General features: G+C 36.8%; 1 protein-coding gene across 8 annotated transcripts in view; it reads right to left on the bottom strand.

Moving 5' to 3' along the window:
* Positions 1-1,918: 1,918 nt before the first annotated feature.
* Positions 1,919-23,405, bottom strand: part of camk2b1 (calcium/calmodulin-dependent protein kinase (CaM kinase) II beta 1) — a 115,032-nt gene continuing 93,545 nt past the window's right edge. For 7 of the 8 annotated variants that reach the window (XM_059336604.1, XM_059336611.1, XM_059336608.1 and 4 more), the window contains 5 exons: positions 18,901-18,949; positions 4,886-4,961; positions 4,708-4,802; positions 3,608-3,841; positions 1,919-2,118 (listed from right to left, as the gene is read on the bottom strand). In XM_059336604.1, coding sequence (XP_059192587.1) covers positions 3,609-3,841; positions 4,708-4,802; positions 4,886-4,961; positions 18,901-18,949 — 453 coding nt within the window. In that variant the 3' untranslated portion in view covers positions 1,919-2,118; position 3,608. Of the gene's footprint in view, positions 2,119-3,607; positions 3,842-4,707; positions 4,803-4,885; positions 4,962-6,921; positions 7,099-10,585; positions 10,730-13,032; positions 13,114-18,900; positions 18,950-23,405 lie in introns of all 8 variants that reach the window. The other variant, XM_059336610.1, reaches the window with a different exon arrangement.

Raw genomic sequence — 23,405 nt, 5'->3', positions numbered from 1 at the left:
GCCTATTATTATATAAATTATTATTATTAAGTTAATAATTATTAAATTCCCAAGCAGCGAAGAATGGGCAGCGCTGGAAGTGACAGATTTTGCACCACTTTCTGTGTCTAATACACAAACTAAACACAAATTATGTTTCTGTAGGTCAAAGAATGTAGAATTCATATAAATCGAATGATATTTGTTACACAAGGCCTGTTGCCAGTAGGTGAGAATATATAGAAATATGGAGCAGATGACAAAATGTCAACATTTGCTGTGTCGCCGTCCAATGAAACTCACAATAAAGCATCATCAAGGCTTTTCTACCAGCTCAGAGGAGTACGTCCATGTATAGAGTATAACTACATGTCGGTTCCTGTTGCCAGTATGTGGCGCTATGACCATGTGGTGCAGTTATCTTTGGGTCTGGGCCGTTTTTAAGCATGAGAAAAGTGGTGCACATTTGAGTAAAAACAACAAACATCTGGAAACATGATATTTTTGCTTCCTTCCCACAGCAACATCGTTTGATTTGAACTTAAGATTTTAACAGCTCTTCGTCATGAAGGTCTTTAGATTGTATAAACCAAAACTGAAGTCTATCAGGTTTAATCTCTAAGAGGAATTAGTTAAAGAACAAAGCCTGGAAATGGTCTAGAAATCTAGAGCACATTCAGAGTGTTTGACACCACATGCTTGATGCTAGCATTTTTATCAATGCTTGTGATGAATGAACTCTAAAATGTACGTCGTTTTGCATAAAAGGGTCTGCTAAATGAAACTGTAACGTTGTAATTGTAACAAATTGCAACACTTCCGGTTGTGTTTGTGGTAAGAGTCCAAGAGGCTTTTTTGTACGTCTGCACACGTTACAGCTGCCAAATAAATTTCCATAATCTACGTAAAATTTAAAGGCTGGGGCTTCGACTTTGAAACTATCAGACCCATAAAATATCTAATTTTTCACCAATCCTATTAAGTGTGCCAATTTGGTGATTTTTTTTAACTTGAGCCCCTCAAAAATAAGACTAATTTGAGAAAATAATCAAAAGAAATAATTCAGGTTTTTTAGGGTTGTTGCATTGTTCAGCACTCAAAAAAAAAGTCTCAAAAAAGTATTTTCTTCTTCGTCTTGCTCGCCATTTAGGGTGCGACAGCACAGGTCATTCTACCATTACAGCGTTATCAATGAAGTAAAATAGTGAGAAAACTCACTTTTCGTTTTCTACGTTTTAAATGTTCACGTTTTGAGGCAGGAAGACACCAAGCTCAACTCCGGGCGTTCACATTGCTGCAAGGGACAAACGTCAGATTCCTCAAACTGTACAGAGTTATTATGTTTGAACTATGTGTCCGGCTTACAAAACCACATTCACTCATCCACAAATATTCACTCTCTACATTCACACCATCAGACACACTAAAGAAACAACAAAACAAACAGACAAAAACATGTCGACCATGAGTTTGGGTGCAGAATTATAGCTCACAAACAAGAAGCAAGTTACAAAAAATTGCCAATATCATTTTCCACTTAATAGCCACAATAAAAAACAGCCACTGTTAATATGAGGGGGGATAAAACATGCTTCCTTTAAAAGATAAGAGGAAAAACAAAAAAAGATTTCCTTCAACTCTAGAAACCACTGGCATCAAGAATTCTGAATTATACAAATTACATATACAATCGCAAATGTGTAATAATAATCATAATAATAATAATAATAATAATATAGTAATGATAATAATAGATTTTACTTAAAACTTTACATACTGTATTTCCAGTGCAGTGTTTATGTCACACAAGTGTGGATTCACAGGAGGACAAGAGGGTTGGTGTCACAAAAATTGAGGGGGATGAGGAGAGGAACAGGAAGAAGGAATCACACAGAGTGCTGAAAAACACCCCCACACCCCCCCAAACACCCAGCACGCCGGAGGGGAGAAGGGTGCAGAGCTGTTGGCAGAGAAGGGGGGCGCTAAAAGAAGAGATGCATGCTGGGGGTTGAGGCCAGGTGAGGGAGGGTTTGTTGTTGAAGGGCCTGTCCCCCAAACCGACAATGGACTTGTTCTTTATTCCTTCCTCCTCTCTCTCCAGCAGAGCTCTCCTGACACACAAAGCTATGGCGTTCAACCCTGAGAAGGAAAACAAAACTGATGTTAACATTAAAAAATTAGATATATGACAAAGGTTGAGATCAGTGGAGCACACTCTTTTAAAATTAAAGGAGTATTTGAGCATTTTCTATCTGAAACGACCTGTGAAGTCTTCCATCACGGACCAGAAGACAGAGCCGAAAGAGATGCTGCACTTTAGTTTTCTCTCAGATCATTTGGATTACAATATGCTAGGGCTGGGCGATATATCCATATAAAAAATATATTGATATATTTTTAAATGTGATATGGAATTAGACCATATTGCATATATCCATATAGTTATATAGTTTCTATATATATATATATATATATATATATATATATATATATATATATATAAATATGTGTGTGTGTATATATATATATATATATATATATATATATATATATATATATAAATATGTGTGTGTGTATATATATATATATATATATATGTATACACACACACACATATATATATATATATACATATATATATGTATACACACACACACATATATATATATATATATATACATATATATATATATATACACACATATATACACATATATCCACACACATATACACACACACACACACACACACACACATATATATATATATATATATATATATATATATATATATATATATATATATATTGGTGCAGATTTCCTTAATTTTGCAGGATCTGATTTTTTTTTACGTCAAACCGATCTTATCTATCTCTGCAAAGGTCTGAAAGTGCGTCTGCACGTACGCGTACTTCTGCTACTATAACGAAACCAAAAACTCAGGACACTTAATTTATGGTTGCAGTTCTTTTGTTAGTTTGTCCTGTAAATTGTTGCTATTTATTTTAAGTTCAATATATTATTAACTACCTCAGACATTGTGATTTCCTTTATTTGTTAAAGAAAAATACTGCTGTGTTATTGTTTTTCAATAAAATAATATTTAAACATTGAAGTGTATCCTGTGAGTTTTTAAAAAATCGGTATCGGCAGGTCAGGCTTTTTAAAAATCGGTGATTGGCCAGAAAATTGCAATCAGTGCACCCCTAATGTGTATATATATATATATATAATATATATATATATATATATATATATATATATATATACACATTAGGGGTGCACCGATAATATATAATATATATAATATATTATATAATATATAATATATTTATATTATAATAATATATATATATAATATTATATAATATAATATATAATATATATAATATATATATATATATATATATATATATATATATATATATATATAAATAAATGCTGCTCTTTCTTGGGTTTGTCTTGGTTTTGTTTGACCACAGTGAGTAAAAGTTAAGTGACATCTCTCCCTATATTAATAGGATCACAGAAATTGCTTTACTAGCTGCCTAAAATATATATTTATGTACAACAGCTTCTTTCCAGAAGAAGACGCTTGTCCTATTTTCTCCCAGCTGCTGAGTCCATACCTCACTGGAGTGGCGCCGCTGGTGCGCCTGAGCAGTGGAAGTGGATGTTCTGCCACTTGCTGTCTCTGCGATGCCAGACGCGGGTTTCCTCCGACTGGCTGGAGCGCGGCCGGCCCTGGTTGTCGACGTACTGAGTCAGGCGGATGTAGGCGATGCAGGCCGCGTCCTCGCCGATCAGGTGGACGTGGGGGTTCAGGATGGTGGTGTGGATGGGCTTGCTGTTCTTGGCCAAAACTGAAAAAAAAGAGGACAAGAACAACGTCAGTAATCAGTATTATTTCTCTAGAATAAAGCAGAATTGAAATCTAAAACTTTGTCACAAGATAAAACAGACATAAAGGAGTTCATTTTTAGTTATAACTCAATTTCGACCAAAAATATAGTGACTGCGGTTCGGCTTTGTAGGCCAGTGTAAGCATCTCAAGTTCAGCATTTGAAACAACTGCTGATATATTGAGATAGTGGAAAAAGCAGGAACGAGTCAGCTGCTTAACGTGGGAGTCAAACGACGATGTTTTATCAAATATTATCCTTAAGTTAGGCAAGTGGGGGTGGACGGTAGATAAGAAACAAGATCGGGAAATTATTAACAAGCACAACTGGAGCAGTTTGACCTAAGTGATCTGTAAAAAAAATGACAACAAAGTAGGGCTGTCAAAAGTATCGATACTCAAAAAAGTATCAATACTAAAACGTTGTATCCGGATACAATACTCATTTTCAAAAGTATCGATCCAACAACTTATTAAGCAGCTAAACCATACAACCTCAAAATATTGTTCTAATTGTTATTGTTTATTGTATTTATTCATTTTTTGCACTACCTCGGACCTGAAGTGTGTTAGCATAGTTGCAGTTTCTTTTTGCACAACTGTTTTTTATTATAAATATTTAACCTGTGGTTCTGTTCATTTTTACATGTTGCATTTTTCTTGTAAATTACAATATTTCTGTTAAATTTTAGGGGTCTTTGTTTTTATCCTTGTGGTATCGAAAATGGTATCAAGTATCGAATATTTTCCTGAGTATCAGTATCGAGTTGAAAATTTTAGTATCGTGACAACCCTAAAACAAAGAGCAGTAAACTAGATCAAACTTACGGTTCTCAAAGTAGAATCTGTGGAAGTCCATCCCCTCTACCAGGTTGCCGAGCGCCTCCGGCTCAAACGAAGTCAGTCCAGGGTCGCAGATCTTACTGAGGGGGAAAAGAGCCGGACGTGTTAATGAAGACTGACTTTAAACTGTGACTCTGAACCTGAACAAAACACAGCGACTCACGCGTATGCCTCAAAGTCTCCGTTGTTGATGGCCTCTATCAGCTGCTCAGTGATCTTGATGATTTCTTGTTTGCGTGCTGCAGAGGGACAGAGAGCACAGACCTTAATCACAGCTAATCACAAACTGTGAGCCATTTCACATCCACACTGTTAGCATGCAGTGGCGGTTCTAGACCAATTTTACTGTGGGGGCCAAGGAGGGGCCAGTGTTTAATCAGAGGGGCACATTAGCACATGAAAAAATGGCAAAGATGATATTTAAGCATTCAAAATCTTTGAATGTCTTGAAAAAGACACAAAATGGCCAAAAAGATACAAAATGACTAAAAAAAGACACAAAATGACCAAAAAAGACACATAAATGACACCAATGACAAAAAAGACACAAAATGAGAAGACAGAATACCAAAAAAACCCACAGAAGACACAAAAATGACAAAAAATATACAAAATGACCAAAAAAAGACACATAAATGACACCAATGACAAAAAAAGACACAAAATGACCAAAAAAAGACACAAAATCACAAAAAAAAGAAGACACAAATTAACTAAAACAGACACAAAATAACTAAAAAAGACACAACAACAGACAAAAAAATTACCAAAAATAGACATAAAAAGACACAAAAAAGACACAAATGACCAAAAAAGACACAAAATGACTTACAAAGACACGTAAAGACATGAAAAGGATTTAAAAAATGGACAAAATAGCCCAAAAAGACTCCATTGTTCTTCGTTATAAATTGATCATTTTAGTATTAATTTGACACAGGGGCCACAGCAGGGGCCAAGGGCTTCTTCACAGGGGCAGTGGCCCCTGTAGGCCCCTGTGTAGAACCGCCCCTGTTAGCCAGGTTCAAACACTTTTTCAGTGGTCAAATTCAAGCACTTTTCAAGAACTTTCAAGGTCCATTTTTAAGCTTTTCCAGGACCTTACAACAGTTGTAAGTTGCATGATAAAAGGGGTAATTTCACTCAACAATACCGACAGCGATGGTTTTACACTTTTAACAACCAAAAGTACAGTTTGCTAATCTCAATATTCATTTTAGTATTTTTTTCATTAAACATATGATTATCTATAGTCAGATTGCAAGAGAAATACAGTAAAAATTTCAAGCATTTTCAAGCACTTTATCCAAAATCCAAGCACTTTTCAAACCTTGAAAATACAACATTAAAATTTAAGCATTTTCAAGGATTTCAAGCACCCGTATGAACCCTGTGTTAGTTTTTAAATCATTTTAATTCAACAATGCTCAGGCAAAGGCTGTCAGAACCCTGACACACATCCATACCCACTGAGAACAGTGTTAATGTGAAACTAATGTTCTCTCTCTTCAGTTGTTCCATGAGGGGATTCTGGATAAGTTCATTCACTCTGGATTTAGTTTGAGAATTCATTTCTCTCACGTCCAACAAACGCAATCAAACATCTACACACATTCAATTGCAACTTTTGCACATCATGTGGAAAAACACACTTTAAGCACACACAGGGCCTTTCCTTCACCACAAGCAGTGTCACCTGTTGTATTAAAAGGCACCACAATGATTCAACAGCAACCAAACGATGCATAAATCCGTGCAGTGCTCTGAAAAAGGAGGTTAAAAAGGCTCAGAGGTGAAAAGCATTTCACTGAAAATAGTACAAAGACATTTTTTTATTGTTCAAACTGGTAAACTTTCTTTTTTTTGTTAATATAAAGTCATTCTGAGTTTTATGCATTTGGCTAATTTGCGTTAATTTGTGATGACGTGCACAAACCAACGCAGAATGTGTGAGGCAGCCATCAAAAACACAATTAAAAGCCAGTTTATTTGCTTCCATTTTGGCAATATTAGTTGGTTTATCTCCAAGTGTCATTCAATGTTACACATAAACTGTTTCAGCAGCCTTTTCTTGTCATTTTGGTCCCATTTTTTTGCAAAAAGTTCTGGTTAAACTTGTTAATGTTGCTCAGAGGGTACATGAGGTCATGTGAGCCAGTGATTGGCTCCCGTGCAGAGGGCGCCATGCTCGGTACTCACTCTGGGAGGAGGACAGGGAGGGGCTGGAGGGGGAGTGAGGGGGAGGAGGGGAGGTGGTGTGTGCAGGTGGAGGGGCGGGCCTGGTGATAGGTACCGGCGCCGGTGCGGCTTCAACCTCCGGTGCAGGGGCCGCCGGGGCCCTGCGGACGCTGCTTACCAGGTCTGTGAGCCGAGACACTGAGCGGCGTCCAGGCAGGTGGATGGTTGATGGGTGGAGGTGGAGGTGGAGGTGGAGGAATGCAAAAGAACAGATTAAGGAATAAAGGAAGAAGAAGAAATAACGAAATCCCTTTAGAAATTTGCATATTTCTTTTTTTGTTTGTTTGTCCGTTTTTTTTCTCATCTGTTTTATTTGTTCCTTATTTATGTTGTGTAACAATGTCTGTTGTGTGTTGAGGGTATAGGTTTGGATATTATTTTGGTTCTCTGAGTGGTGTTAAAAAGGACCAAGCCCCCCGCTTAGGATTGGAAGGTGTCTCGCTTTCTACTAAGTTTTTGACTTTGGCAAGTTTGTGTTTCTGTGCATCTTATTAGAGTTATTTTTGATTTACCCCATGTGAAAAAAGAAAAAAAGAAAGAAAGAAAGAAATTAGCATATTTGTTGTCACAATAATGCACAGGAGTCATTTTTTGTTTTGTTCTAAGACACAGAGACATTTTCAGCGGTTATGGTTATCATGTCACGCAAAATTTGTTAATTCTGTTGAGCACCCTCATGTCAAGTTATAATCACTGATGATTTTTTAGCATAAAAATGACATCAATACATTTAGAAATAAGTATCATATCACTTACCTATATAACCCATTTGGCTGGCCAATCAAAAAAAGTTAACAAACTTAAAGCAGTTTTTCTCAGTTTTACCCTTTGCAGTTAGACTTTGTAGGGCAGAATACTCGGGCCCTTTCAATCCTAATGAAGTGTTAAAACTGGTATAAAAAATAATGGAAGAAAGGAGAAATAAATGAATAGTCAAATTTTTTCTCTCCATATTTTCCTAAATTATTTTGGAACAGAAGGTTTTCACAAACGTTACTCAAACAGGAGTAAATATTTCTTTGGGACTACTTTCAGCAGTGGAATGATACTCATTTGGTGCTCCTTTAAGTATTTACAGCATCAGGACAGTGTGTGGAATAAACTTCAGTGCCCATTTGTTCATTATAACGAAATACAACTGTGTGACTCACTGTTTTTTTGTATTTTTTTCAACACTGGAGCTCTAAAGAACAGAAGAATAAACATGATCAGGCTTTTGCTACACAGACTACACTTTAACTAGGATCAGTCCTTTGTTGTTTTGCTTGTGTCATTTGATTTTCTTTGAAAATAAAAATCTAGATATTGTCAGCTTTCTCCATTAATAGCTTATTGCTGATAAAACTCATCACAGCACAGTTTGGTTGCAAGGTAAACAAAAGTCTAAAGGGATTTCTAAAGATGCAGAGATAACAAAAGAGATAGAAATAAGATGTTTTTCTCCTTTTCCTTTCTTTCCCAAAATGACACAATTAGTGTCTGCTGAACAAAAAACAGAAATGCAGCTTTTGCTTTTACTCCCATTTTTTCACGAGTTGGAGTGAAAGATGTGAAACTTTTTCTATGCACAGAAAGGCCGATTTATCTCAAATTTTGGTCACAAATTTGTGGTCAATCTGTGTTAATGAGCTTTATATTAAGATAATCCATATTCAATCCACTAGTTTTTCATGTTTTTCTAGTCATAAATCTGTATAAAAATGTGTTAATTAATCAAGTGACTAGTTATTAATCAAAATTATGAAATTATAAATGGAATAAGATTGTTTTTTATTGTTTTATGTTTTTATTTTTTAAAAATGCTTAGTTTTTGTTTAGTTTTTATTAGTTTTAGTGTTGGTTTTAGTTTTTTTGTAATGGGCTATGTGTTGGGTGCAAGATTCAAAGAGGTCATAATACATTTTGCCTTTATTTCCTTTGGTTTATCCATCTTAGCCTCAATAAGGTTATTAACTCTTACAGTTCTGGATTTTTTGAATTTTGGTTTGAGTGTAGACATCCCAGTCTCAGTAAACATATTTACCATGTGTTCCGGCATGTTCACTAACAGAATCCTCTTGCTAATAGAAACACTGGATTATGTAGGAAAAAAATTGACAAAGACGAAACCGAAGGACATTTTCACTGTAATTTTAGTCAGTTTTAGTTAGTTTTGTAACCACACAATACAGTTTGTCATTTTTAAAACTCATCTTAAAACCTATTTTTATACTTTGGCTTTCAACCACACATGACACTCTGCTCTTGTTTTTGGTGTTTTATGGTTTGCTTTAATTTATTTTTTATTAAATTGTTTTATTAAAAAAAGCAATTAACTATTTTAGTGTTTATTCCTGTTTTATTTATTTTATTGTTCTTGTTCTGTTTGTTTATGTACAGCTCTTTGTTGCGGCTGTGGTTGTTTTAAAGTGCTTTACAAATAAAGTTGAGTTGAGAGTTTCAGTTATCGTTTTTTTTTAAACTCTTGTTTTTATTTTTATTTCAGTTAACAAAAATGTTTTTTTTCAATTCTAGTTTTCGTTATTTCATTAGTTTTCGTTAAATATAATATCCTAGCATCAGACATGAATAAAAGTTGGCTAATTTAATCCATAAGAGTCTCATCTTTCCAGTGATAACCAACTCCAAGACTGTTTAGGGACCCCAGTGTGCTGAAATACTCAAATAAAAAGCTGAAAAGAACCCATTTTTGCTGCATGGGGAACACAGCATGGTTTCCATCCGAAACTGCATCAGCTTAAACCTTTAATGCACAACATATTGACCCCCTTCTAATGCACAACATGGGTCAAAAATGACCCGCATGCATTCCCCATGTTATTTAATGCTGCTGTGTGTTTATGTGCTCTATCTTTTGATATCAACTTATTTTATGATTGACTATTCCAAGTATTCTTTAAATATCTTGTTTTTGATAACAACAGATCATTATTTCCATTCTGCCTCTATTACATACTTTATGAAGAAAAAAAGTTTTTGTATTGTTACAAAGCTAACTACTTAACTAAGTAGCTTGCTAAGCTAACTGCTTCGCCAAGAAGTTAGCTAAGTAGTTAGCTTAGCGAGCTACTTAGCCAAGAAGTTAGCTAAGTAGTTATCTTAGCAAGATACTTAGCTAGATACTTAGCCAAGAAGTTAGCTAAGTAGTTAGCTTATCAAGCTACCTAGCTAAAAAATGGACATGGGTCATTTTGACCCATGTTGTGCATTAGAAGAGTAGTCATACAAAAAGGGATTTTATTAAAAAATGTATTTAGGAAAACATAAAATTAGGATGTATGATGATCAAAAACAAACTAATTGAGGAAAACCTGGAATACTGAATGATGAAAATAATTTATTGCAAAGATATAGAAAATAAAAACTCATACATATCGGGTCACTTTAGACCCATGTTGTGCATGAAAGGGTTAAAGTGGGCATGTGTTTAAAGGGGAGACTATGGTAGGTAATTTTTCAGAGGTGGTTTCAACTCGTGAAAAACAGGAGTAAAACCAAAAATGCTCAGTTTATATTTTTGTTCTTGGCGTGGGAACAGAGGAAGCGGAGATGCCAGCTCCCTTATTTTTCCTCTTCCAGCAGTCGTCCACTGTGAACTGCCTGTTCTGGCTCTTTTTCTACTTACTCTGCATTGGGACAACAGGGGTGTGTGGAGGGGAGGGGGCGGAGAAGGCAGCGGGAGGCGGAGTGCTGGATCTCCCTTCCCCGTCGGAGGTGGGCCCTGAGCCCCTACGCACTGAGCCCAGCAGGTCAGAAAACTTTGCAGCAGCTGAGTTCAGGATGAAGGAAGGGAGGAACATGGAGACAGCAGGTTGACAACAGCATCGAGGCTTTTAGACGAACACACTTTGTCTTGGAGAGCGCTAAGACGAGCACACCACTCAGCCATTAGATCACAACTTAATACGCTACGATTTGGTTTAATTTATAAACATGTGTAATCATTTTAAATTGATTTTCTTCTTGTTAAATCTTGACCTGAAAAGTTACTAAAGCTGTCAGCTAAATGTAGTGGAGTAAAAGGTACAATATATGCCTCTAAAATGTTGTGAAGTAGAAGTTTAAAGTTAGATATGCTACCGCTTAATAGTTTGGGGTCACTTAGAAATGTCCTTATTTTTTAAAGAAAAGCTCAGTTTTAAAAAAAATACGGACATACAGTGTAGACATTGTTAATGTGGTGAATGACTATTAAAGCTGGAAATAGCTGATTTTCTTATCAGGATCTCTGCAGGTTTCAACAAGTCAAATTTAAGACTTTTTAAAGACCATAATGAATACAATTTCAGACCCATTTCACATCCATACTGGCAAAAAAGTAAAAAAAAAGACGTGAAGGATAATCGGAGGCCTGAAATTACTTGCAACATATATGAATTTAAATTTAAACTCGTCCTCAAAAATCAAAACATTTAAAAACGAGACTGAAGTTTATGCATTTGTCTGAAATAAAAGTAACATTTATACATTTTTAAGACCTTTCAAAATCGTGTTTAACTCCGTATTTTAAGAGAATTTTAGACATTTTAAAGCCTTGGATTTTAGATGTTTTAAGACTTTTTAAGACACCGCTTATATAATATCTATTAAATATTGTCAGCAACCACTCCTGTGTCCCAGTGGCACATTGTGTTAATTTATGTCTATAGTATTGAATCATTGATCATTAAAACACCTAAGCATTATGTTAGTACAGCTGAAAACTATTTTGTGCTGATTTGAGAAGCAATAAAATGATCCTAGAGGTAAAGTTGGAGATCTTTACAGGTTGAAATGATTATTTCTACCCTTGTTAATGTCTTTACTATATTTTCAATTAATTTTGTAAATAATTTCATGAATGAAACAGTTTGTTTTCATGGACCCCAAACTTTTGAGTGCTAGTGAATGTGGAAATACTCATGTAAAGTATTTCAAAATTGTACCTGACTAAATGTACTTAGTTACATTCCACCACTGCTAATGTAAAGTTGGTTATTATGACTTTCTGTTCTAACTATTTTCAACAGAAGGATCGGATAAAGATCACTTACACTGTGACACAGTTTAACTCAATAAAAAGAGGATTAAAAAAATAGAAATCACTGTAATTTCCTGTGATTATGTGGCACTGGATGTATCTTTAGAGCTCTCCAGGACGATGGAAGACACGGAACAAAACTCATGCGTAGAACTGTCTGAAACACAGATTGTCAGGGAACAATATTGTGTTGCTGTTCCACATTTTGTCCATGAGAAGGAGACGACGAGTCGCTGTAAACACATGTGGCGTGGGTGGAACAGAAGGGAGGACGGGATAGTAGAGGAGTAGAAATACTACAAAGCATCTCACTGTTTTTACAAAACGGCTCGACCATTTATTCTGTTATTGGATGCTGCAGCAGACTCTCTCGTAGTGAGACGGAGAGACTTGTGCTGACTAACAAGAGTCTAATGGAGGAAGTATCAGTCAGTAGCGGAGGGATTTAGTGGTGCTGGATGGCAGCAGATGTATGCTTTTAATACATGCAGTGAGGCTGAATGGAAAACACACAAGGAAGGATTTAGTCAAGGTGAATTGCTAGTAGAGGATATGAATGTGTGTGTGTGTGTGTGTGTGTGTGTGTGTGTGTGTGTGTGTGATTGCTTCAAGGTTTGAATTGAAGTTTTACTATTTTTGCAAATTCCACAACTATAGAATTGGCTTCTTAGAAAAGTATCTAATTTTCATTGTTTTATGTAAAAGTAGGTCCCCATTAGTCACCAAATAATCTGTTTGAAATATGCTAACTCATTTAAATGATGTACCCTGAAAGCATGTTTACTGTTTTTTCCGGATTTCCCCATAAAGCCTGATTAAAACATCACTTCATCATTTCAGAGGTTTGAAGGCGTGTATAGGCTAACTGAGCTATGGCAAGTTTACTCAATTTTTTTCAGCTCTCTACAACCTCTAGAAAGGGTGGTCCCCGCAAGTGATGATTAAAACTGGAGTCCCCATGATATATGAAAACCAGTATGTGTGTGTGTGTGTGTGTGTGTGTGTGTGTTTGTGTTCCAGGCTGCGTGTGTTGGCGAGCCATGCTGACTTACAGTACACAGCAGCTGAGGAGCTATCTGGCTGGGAGCTTGTGCTGGACTGCGCCTTAAGCGAGCTGTTGTCTAAGCTCTTTCCTGATAACGTGCACACACACACACAGAGGACGAGACCAAATGCACACGTGAATGCACAGAGAGATGACAACCATACTTTTCTGCACAGTCACAGTGAGGGATGATGGTGTGAGAGGACAGATAAATACAACATGATAAGCCCAGGCAACATTTTTTTCTCTCTTGCTCTGAGAAATTCCAGCTTCTTTCGCTGGATCTCATTGGTAAAAGAGCCTCGTTATCCCAGTTAATGGCTCCATTACAGGCGGATTTACAAGCGTAGCTGCTGCTGCACGTGAGGGTTTTAACTGAGACTTTAATGGAAGTCTTAGCCAGTGAGCAGAGGATGGATGATGACAACGGTGATGGCCGTGATAATGAGAGAGAGAGTCGGATGTTACTCATTACCGCTCGTCTGTTTAATCAGCTGGCACAGAGGGGAAACGCAACACATGAACACTCATTGACAAAAAGAAGGGAAGAAGAAGAAAGATGGCAATCGGCTGGCAGGGAGATTTAAAAACAAAAAGAAGAGAGTTTTGACAGCAGCACCCAAAATTCACAAAGCAACGCCAACAATCCACAACATTTGCATCAACAAATGTGAATTTTCTTCCTTTCGTTTCACAAACGTCACAGTTCAGCCCACACTGTCTGAGTGTCTGGCAGTGATGCCTCTGAGGTCTGGTGCAGAAACATCCCATCAATTAGCACTCGATTCCACAGATGTCACAAAAAGAAGAAGTTCAGGATTAGCAATTTAACAGCAGGTAATCCCACCAGTTGTGACTGACGTAAAATAAATTATCACCTACGCAGCTAAAACTGATTAACGACTCACAACAAGCAGCCCTCAGAAAACTCTGTGTAACATATTCTCCACTATAAAAGTGTTGAGAGTAACAGAGCAGATATGTGTGTTCAGATGCTCCGAGAGCCAGCACAGGTTTTAGGTTACAAACCAGCTGTCGAGCACTCCCTGACCTGACCAGATCCTACAAAAAAGGCCGACATGTCACAAACTATTCCTCCAAACACGGCTCTCTTCCTCCCGCACTCACCTGGCTCTTGTAGTTCTCTGAGGCGCTAACCGTGCTATCTGCGGCTTTGTATCTTAGGAGTCTTAGAGCTGCTGTGTGAGACTAATGCTATCCAAGGGTGGCGCTAGCAGAGCGGTGCGTGTTTAACGCCTCTCTGGGCACTCCGTCTCCGTTTCCTGCCACCAGGGCTAAATTTAGACGCCTCCCCCTTTAGCCCCGACCCCCCACCCCAAGGTGCCCTTGCCCTCTCCTGCCAGAGGGGCGGGGTGCTAGGGCTCCAATTTGGGACATACAGGGACAGTACAGTAGAGCCTGGGGGTGTAGAGGGGGTTTTAAGGTGACGCAATGCCTCCCTAAGGCCCCCCTGCTCCCACCAAACCTATACTGTAAACCCAAGTTGTTGGTTAAACTTAAATATTTGGGTGCCCATGCTGCGAAATAATTTTATGTCAAGACAAAGACAAAGACAACAGAGTTAACTCAAATTAATCTTGCTGTTTGACTCAATATCTTAGGTTAAACAACTTTTTGCACAAATCTTTGTTTTATTGAAAAGGAAAAAATAGTTATGATAACAAACAAACAACATTGGGTTTTACAGTGTAGTTTTAATGATCCATGCTAACAGAGCTGCAGGGTAAACTTTCATGAATGTGATATTGTACATTTACATTCATGCGGCATGTCAGCTGACACATTTTCTGGACTGAGGCGTAGTGTGCAGTTGGTACAATGTCTCATCATTGTACTAGTTACAACAACTAAGAACAAAGCTGAAGGTAAAGGAATATATTTATGCATGGGACTGTTCATTAGACATAAAATCCCTGTCCACTTCACTGCGTTGTTGCCATTTTTACCCCTTTGAGAGGAAACTATACACAGGGTTTGTACACTTTTTCAGTGGTCAAATTAAAGCACTTTTCAAGGACTTTCAAGGTCCATTTTCAAGCTTTTCCAGCACCTTTCAATGGTTGTAAATGGCATTTTAGTACTTAGTACTTTGATACTAAGAGGCGTTATTTCACTTAACCATACCACCAGCAATGGTTTTACACTTTTAACAACTAGTTTGCTAATCTCATAAAACATACTGGTATGGGAATCTAGGTGCTAGGAGCAAAAGTAAGCTCACAAAAATCATCAAACGGCAGCTGGTGGAACTAAACATGACCCAAACTAGGAGGAAAGACCCACAAATACTTCAGGAGCCCTCACATCCACTAGGAACTAGAAAAACTCCTTCAGTAAGAAGATACAGGGTAGAGCAACAAGAAACATCTTAGAAACAAGAAGACACAGGCGAGACGCAGGCGGAGCGGTCTTCATTTCAGATTATAGGCTATAGGCTATTCAGTTTATATAGTATTTTCCATTGAAAATGCAGTTATCTTTAGTCAGATTGCAAGAGAAATACAGTAAGAATTTCAAGCATTTACAAGCACTTAATCCAAAATCCAAGCACTTTTCAAACCTTAAAATTCAACATTAAAATTCAAGCATTTTCAAGGATTTCAAGCACCCGTATGAACCCTGCATATAATGGCTGAACGCTTTCCTATCAGGGCTTTAGTTGAGATTCAGAACTTGTCAAGTGGATTTTAAAACTAGAACTCCTACTTTTAATTCTCCTGCACATCTATGGGAACAGCACAATAATGGCTGAAATCAAAAATGCATTTTTTTTCAGTTATGGTGCTGTAAATTATGGAAAAAGAAAAAGGCGCAAGTTGAATTTCTCTGATAAATGATTTTTTAAAAATTGGAATAAAATTTGCTTTTCCAAGTGCCCAAAAGTGTCACAAATGTTGGGGGGGGAATTGGGGCACCGCATGCTATACATATTTAATTATTTACATTCTTACAAACTCTATCTGCAACCTCTCCTGTCCTCTCCTCTCAGCTCTGTGTAAACAGATTTTCAGTGAATATTTGTCCCATGACCGTTCGTCTCAGCAGAATCAATCAATCAAACAATTCAATGTTTTTAACAGGATCTAGTTATTCCAGACGGTTTACTTTTGGCAAAGTTTTAAATGAGACATCAAGGGATATCACAAAATTAAAAATCCAAAGAGATTAACAGTTTCTTCCATTGATAAACAAAGTATTTTTGGTGATTTTTAAAGGAACACATACTTTTCAAACCCGCCTGTGCTCAGAGGGTTAAAATGAGAGAAAAAAAGAAGAGCTCTTCTACTTGAGTACTGCTTGAAAATTATAGTACTCTTTGCATCAGGGTTAATTTCTCCCGCAGACCTACATGATGTTCTGCCATGGTTGCTAGGGAATTTGTGACACAGGAGCGAAGCCTCTATAGGGACGAGGGGGAGGAGGAGGAGGAGGAAGAGGAGGAAGAGGAGGAGGAGGAGCACACTCTGTTCTGTATGCCCTGGCACCAAAATGATACATTCATGACCCGATTTAGATGCATTGTAGTCAGCGCTGATGTGGAGAACAGCGGTGTTAGAGTGTGTGACATTGACAAGCAGAGACACACACACACACACACACACACATATGCACACAGCAGCTCATCACACAAACATAGATTGAGTCACACAAAAGCACTTAGTGAAGTTACTTGCTAATATGTGTGAAATGCGCCATTGAGACGGTCATTTCACAATTCCAGCCACAGGATACACACACACACACACACACACACACACACACACACACACACACACAACTCCGTAAGCTGACACTCCACACTGGCATGTTGGTATTTCAGAGGTGTGTGTTTCTCAGTATTAAGTTTTCAGCCAAACACTTTTCAGAAAGCCAAACCACAACAGCATTACAAGACCTCTTACATTTCACAGCCCCTAACTCTCAGAAACACACACACACGCACACGCACACACACACACACACACACACACACACACACACACACACACATGGACCCACACCCCTTCAGTCTTTTTGACCAACCAGCAGCAGGAAGCAGTACAGCCAGGCTCCATGAGGGGTCAGTAAGAGGTCAGCTATCAGCCTGATGACCAACTTTTCGAGTCACATAAACACAATCCAAACCACACATCAGGGATGGGCAACTTAAATGCTGCAGGGGGCCACAATTTTTCATGTTCACTACCACAGGGCCACATATAGGACCGTGCACTTAACCAGATATGATGAAACTGCCATTTTCAATGTTTACAGTGCAGTAACTTAAGATATTTCATGCTCAAATGCATGTATAACAGTATAAATAGTATAAATAGGTTTGAAGCAAATAATAAAAAAATCACTTTAGTGTGATTTCTTTCGTTTTTTCAGTGCAAGAACAGCAGACCAACATTAATTGCAAGAAGTTATTTTGTGCATTTTTACACTGTACTTTTAAGATTTCATGCTCAAATGCATGTAGTTGTACTGAGGGCCACTTCAAGTGAGGGTGCGGGCCGCATGCGGCCCCCGGGCCTCCAGTTGCCCACCCTGCCACACATGATGTGTCCATAATTACGCTTATTTTCAAACTGATAAAAAATATCTCCTTTTTGTTTTATTGTTCACACTGAAAATTACTTTAAAAAAAGATGCAATTAAGCCACATTTTGTTACACCTGTAAGCTTTAAAAAAAGATCATTGATTAAAAAAAAAGTGTCAGAAAATAAATCCAGAATAAGCCACTGTGAAGATAAATACAGCCTTGGGAGTTTTTTCAACAGTTGGCATCTAAATGCAGAACCACCCTGAAGCTCGCAATCTTGCTTTTTCATAAACAAGAAGCTCATGCCAAGCAGAGAGAGAGCACCTGCTGCAGGAGGACTTTTTGTGTGATTGTCACAACGTTAAGCATTTAGAAATCCGACATACGGGCTCACTCAGGTACAAATTATGTAATTTACAACTTTTACTGTGAGGAGAATTTCACACGTGTAACTTAAAGTCCCACTTCACTCAAAAATATGTTTGTCTTCTTGTTCCTTCAAGTTGGATTTTGTGCAGCGTTTTCACACTTATTTGCTGAAAATTGGTTTCTCTGCAATTAAAAATGTGGTTTGTATATATTCATGTATATACTCATATACAATAAGATTACTGATGAAGATACAATTTTAAGTAATTAATTGTATTCTTTTATAATAAAATAATAATTTTGGCAAGGATATATATCAGTAATCAGTAGATAAAATCAGTTTATCAGTAAATAAAGGATAATATCTTAAATGTATATATTTTATATATATTAGATTTATACAAATATAGGAAAAGTAATTAGCATATAAGTGGTTAAAAATCAATTAGTGATATTTAATGACTTTGTACTTAATTTCTTTTGTTTTATGTTTTTTTTCCCCCCTGAATTTTCTGTAAATATTTTGTATGATTATTTATCTTTTTTTTTATTTGTATTTGTATTTGTATGAATGATAACTGGAAAAATAACAAATAAATAGGAATAAAATAAAAAAGCTAAATAAACATAATTACTTTTGTCAGTAAGTGCTGACAAAATAAAATAAAATAAAATAAAATAATAAAAAATAAACAAATATGTAATTATATATTTAAAGGGAATAGATTAATAAGACAATCTAATTTAATATAATTTAAAGAATGGATTTTCTCTGTCATTAATGGCATTTGAGTGCATTATCCCTTTGTTTTCTTTAAAGGTTGTCAGTCTGACTTTTACAAAATGCTCTTACCACTTTTATTCAAATAGTTGGAACAAAGTAAACAAAGCAGAGTAGAAGTGGGACTGGAAATAAAAGAGGTTTCGTTGTCGCGTGCCTCGTATAACTTGACGCTTACCTTTCACGTCTTCGTCCTCCACGGTGGTGTTGCTGCTGTCCGATGATTCCTGCAGGTCAGAGACAGACAGTCAGTGTGGGATCAAACGTTACAGTGCACACATGAAGACACACAGAATGAAGACTATGTCACAGGAGTGGTAAAGAAGCTTTTTTTACTCAGTCACAAAACTGATTCCAGGGCACCAAATATTTCCAATAAATGCAGATTAAATGCATAAACAGACGCCAAAGAAAGACAAAATCACAACTCTGTTAACCCTTTGATGCACAACATGGTCTAAAGTGACCCGATATGTATGAGTTTTTATTTTCTATATCTTTACAATTCAGTATTCCAGGTTTTCCTCAATTAGTTTGTTTTTGATCATCATACATCCTAATTTTATGTTTTCCGTTAATCATTTTTTAATAAAATCCCTTTTGGTGTCACTACTCTTCTAATGCACAACATGGGTCAAAAATGACCCGTATCCATTTTTTTGCTAAGTAGCTTGATAAGCTAACTACTTAGCTAACTTCTTGGCTAAGTATCTAGCTAAGTATCTTGCTAAGCTATCTACTTAGCTAACTTCTTGGTTAAGTATTTAGCTAAGTATATTGCTAAGCTATCTACTTAGCTAGCTTCTTGGCTAAGTATCTTGCTAAGCTATCTACTTAGCAAACTTCTTGGCTAAGTATCTAGCTAAGTATCTTGCTAAGCTATCTACTTAGCTAACTTCTTGGCTAAGTATCTTGCTAAGCTATCTGCTTAGCCAATTTCTTGGCTAAGTAGCTTGCTTAGCTAACTACTTAGCTAACTTCTGGGCTAAGTAATTAGCTTAGCAAGCTACTCCGCCAAGTAGTTAGCTGTGTAATAACACAAAAACTTTTTTTCTTCATAAAGAAAGAGAGGCAAAATGTAAATAATGATCTGCTGTTATCAAAAGCAAGATATTTAAAGAATACTAGGAATATTCAATCATGAAATAAGTTGATATCAAAAGATAGAGCACAGAAACACACAGCAGCATTAAATAACATGGGGAATGAATGCAGGTCATTTTTGACCCATGTAGTGCATTAGAAGGGGGGTCAATATGTTGTGCATTAAATGGTTAATGTGTTACCATCCAACCTTTCCTTATATAAAGTCAAACCATGCCAGCAAACCCATCAGCCTCGAAGCCCAATATGCCACTGGATCACTCAATATCTGCCTTTTTTTACCCTTTGGCCTGAAACCTTTTTTCTATTCTTCCACTGCCAGTAGCCTTATTCTCAGTGTGTGTGTGTGTGTGTGTGTGTGTGTGTGTGTGTCCACCATGTGGACAAGTGACGTCTTTCCTCCACAGGGTGCTTTTGTCTCTTGCTAAAACTGACAGAAACTCAATGGGAAGCTCTCCGTCCATCTATTTCAACCATAAAAGCAGGCAGAATGGAGTCTCACTGGGCAAGTACAGGAGCTGTCATCTTAACCCTCTGAACCCCAGGAAGCTTTCCATTTTACCCACAGTGGCCTTGTATTTCACTGGAATATATATAAAATCTATAAGTCCTGCAGCTCTATGGAATCAGCACAATTATGGCTAAAATCGGCAATAACTCACAACTGTCTTTTGTGCAGAATAACGACAAAAATCATTTTTTTAAAAAGAAGAAAAAACCCAAGTTGAATTTCTCTGATAAAATATTATTCCTTTTAAATTTATATAAACAACCCTTTTTTCAAGTGCCCACAAGTGTGTGAAAAAAATATTTAAATTCTTTCAACCCTTTATTTCCAGCCTCTCCTGTCCTCTTCTCTCTGGTCTGTGTAAACAGTGTGCAGTCTGATTTTCAGTGAATATTTGTCACGTGACCATTTGTCTCAGCAGAATCAATCATGTCTTCACAGTGCTGCTGAGGAGCAGAATTTAATGTTTTTAACATGATCTAGTTATTACAAACGGTTTAAATAAGACGTGTAGAATAAAGTGATTTTGACAGAAATATCACAATTGTAAGCTTCGTTTTGGTCACTTTCTCTAATGGAAAAATTTGTCACAAGTAACAAAGAGGACTATATATCATACTTTATGAAAACAACTTAATGAAATAAAACATAAATACATTTATAAAGTTGTTTCATAGAAAGAAACTGTTAAAACAAGTATTATCGGCGTATCGAGTGTGAACTTTTCAACAGTCCGTTAGAGAAAGCAAAATTGTGATATTTCTGTCAAAATCACTTTGTTCTACATGTCTCATTTAAACCGTTTGGAATAACTAGATCCTGTTTAAAACATGACATTTTGCTGCTGCAATAGAAAACAATAAAAGAATAAATGAATACATACAAGTATAGTTTTCTATTGCAGCAGCAGTGCACTGATGAGTCAATAATTTCAAAATATGCATCTCATCTTCAAAATGATTTTTATCAACATATCACCCTTTGATACAGCACAATAAACGGCTAATTCATTGTAAGAGACAAATCTGTAATCCATGTTTAAGGCATTTCTGCACAATAAAAAACGTAAAAATCTTTTTTTTTTACCTTGAAAATTTGGTATTTTATTACATCAGTCCTCCACAATTTCATTGCTTGAACATCATAATGATTTATTTAATGTCTCAAGACTCGTTTCTTGAAAAAAGTCCCTCCAAACTGCATGTATTATGCTTTTATTTCATATAAGTTTTCTATCGCCAAACATCTTTAGAATAAAGGAAAGAAAGACTACAGGTCAAATGTTCTCCTTGGAACATTTTGCACCAATAATGTTGCAGACCTCAGAGGGTTAACCACAGCTTCGGATCATGCAATCTATCCATCTACCTTTCCTGTCTGTCTGCCTGGCTGTCTTTCTTTCTTTCTTTCGCCAGAGGAGAAGTTAGCTTCTGATTTCCAATTAGCAGATTAAATGGGCCTAAATTCCCCTGCATGAAGAGGAGAGTGGAGAGACTCAGTGACCTCATTAGAAGAACACGCGCGCACGAACAGCACGAAGCACAAAAGTGGTTTCATAGCCTTCTAAAGAGCAGCTGGTAACCTGAGGAGAGGAAGAGAAAATCAGTGTGTGTGTGTGACAGAGTCCTCAAACATTGGAAATATCATAATAAGTGTGATCACACCTACAGATTTTTTTCCTTAGCCTGACTCACAGACACATTTCCTTTGTGACATTTAGTATTTTATTCATTTTGATACATTCTGCCACATTACAGGCAAGTTAGGCCTTATGAACTGTTATAAACCTACCTTTATATGATACTCATCTGCACACTTTACTGTAATTAACCCTCGCAGATATTGCATTTACTTCTTCTCAGCTCATGCATTAAGGCATTTCACCCATTTAATCTACAGTCTAAGCTTGTTATTTTGAAATACAAGGATAGAGGCTGAAGCTTTACTCAAGAAACGACATGTTTTGGGCCGTTTGCTGGACAAAATGGACATTATGGGCTCATAAAAGGTCAAATTCTGCATTGTCACGTGCCCAGATGGACCAAAACAAAGCAAAAAGGTGTTCTAGATGTCAAGAAACCTGCTTTGAACCTGCCTGGTGTGGAAACAAAAACAGTAATGAAGCAGCATTCTTCCCAAATACTTTCCCTCTCTTTGGACTCTCTGAGACCTGATGTCATGCACAATTCAAATCCCTTCGAGGTCTGGCCCAAAATCTAATAGAAAGGTCACTCTGCTGTGATGCGAAGTTATGTTACAGTTCCCCTTTAGCTGTGCACATCACAACTCAGCAAAAACAGGTTGAGAGCACACACACACACACACACACAGATAATAAATCCTTGGTCATACCTATGAGGAAGGGATCTTACTGCAGAGTCATGCAGGTTCATGCACGCAAACACATTCACACTAGAGGGTGACACGGGAGTCGATATAACACAAAAAACCCTCCTGTCACGTCTCAATCCCGCCGTATTACAGTAACAAAAGAACTGGAAGAACTCTCAGAAACATTGAAAAACACTGGCCAGGGACCCTTTACTTTTCCTTATAAGGACCAGCTGCTAAATCCCTGTTTCTAACACTTTTGGAGGGCTGTCAGGTCAGTTTTTATAAATACAAATGTAAATAAATACTTCCACTATTATTATTCCACTCCTGTAATAAATAGAAATACTCAAACAAAACTACAATCTACATTCTATGATCTGGTGAAAGATCCTGTTTTTGCATACGGTTAAACATACAGTTATTAGCATAACTGTACAACACTTTGCTTGAACATGCGGAACATAGGCAAGGCTAGAAGCTGCATGTGACGGGGTAATACTTTTTTTTTGACCAATTCCAACTTTTTTTTTTTAAAGCCTGACTTGCAGATGAAGATTTGCTTTTCTTTCTAAGAACTAGAATTGACAGCATCTTTGTAACTTTTCTTTCATGGAAAATTTAAATCTAGTTTTATCTTCATAATAAAACATTTGGTAACACTTTAGATTAGGGAACACATGTTCAACATTAATTACTTGCTTATTAGCATGCAAATAAGTAACATATTGGCTCTTAAT

This window comes from Centropristis striata, chromosome 7, assembly GCF_030273125.1.
Source record: "Centropristis striata isolate RG_2023a ecotype Rhode Island chromosome 7, C.striata_1.0, whole genome shotgun sequence".
In the NCBI taxonomy this organism is placed as follows: domain Eukaryota; kingdom Metazoa; phylum Chordata; class Actinopteri; order Perciformes; family Serranidae; genus Centropristis; species Centropristis striata.
Note: the sequence above shows the minus strand (reverse complement) of the source record. Positions and strands in the feature narration are given on the sequence as shown.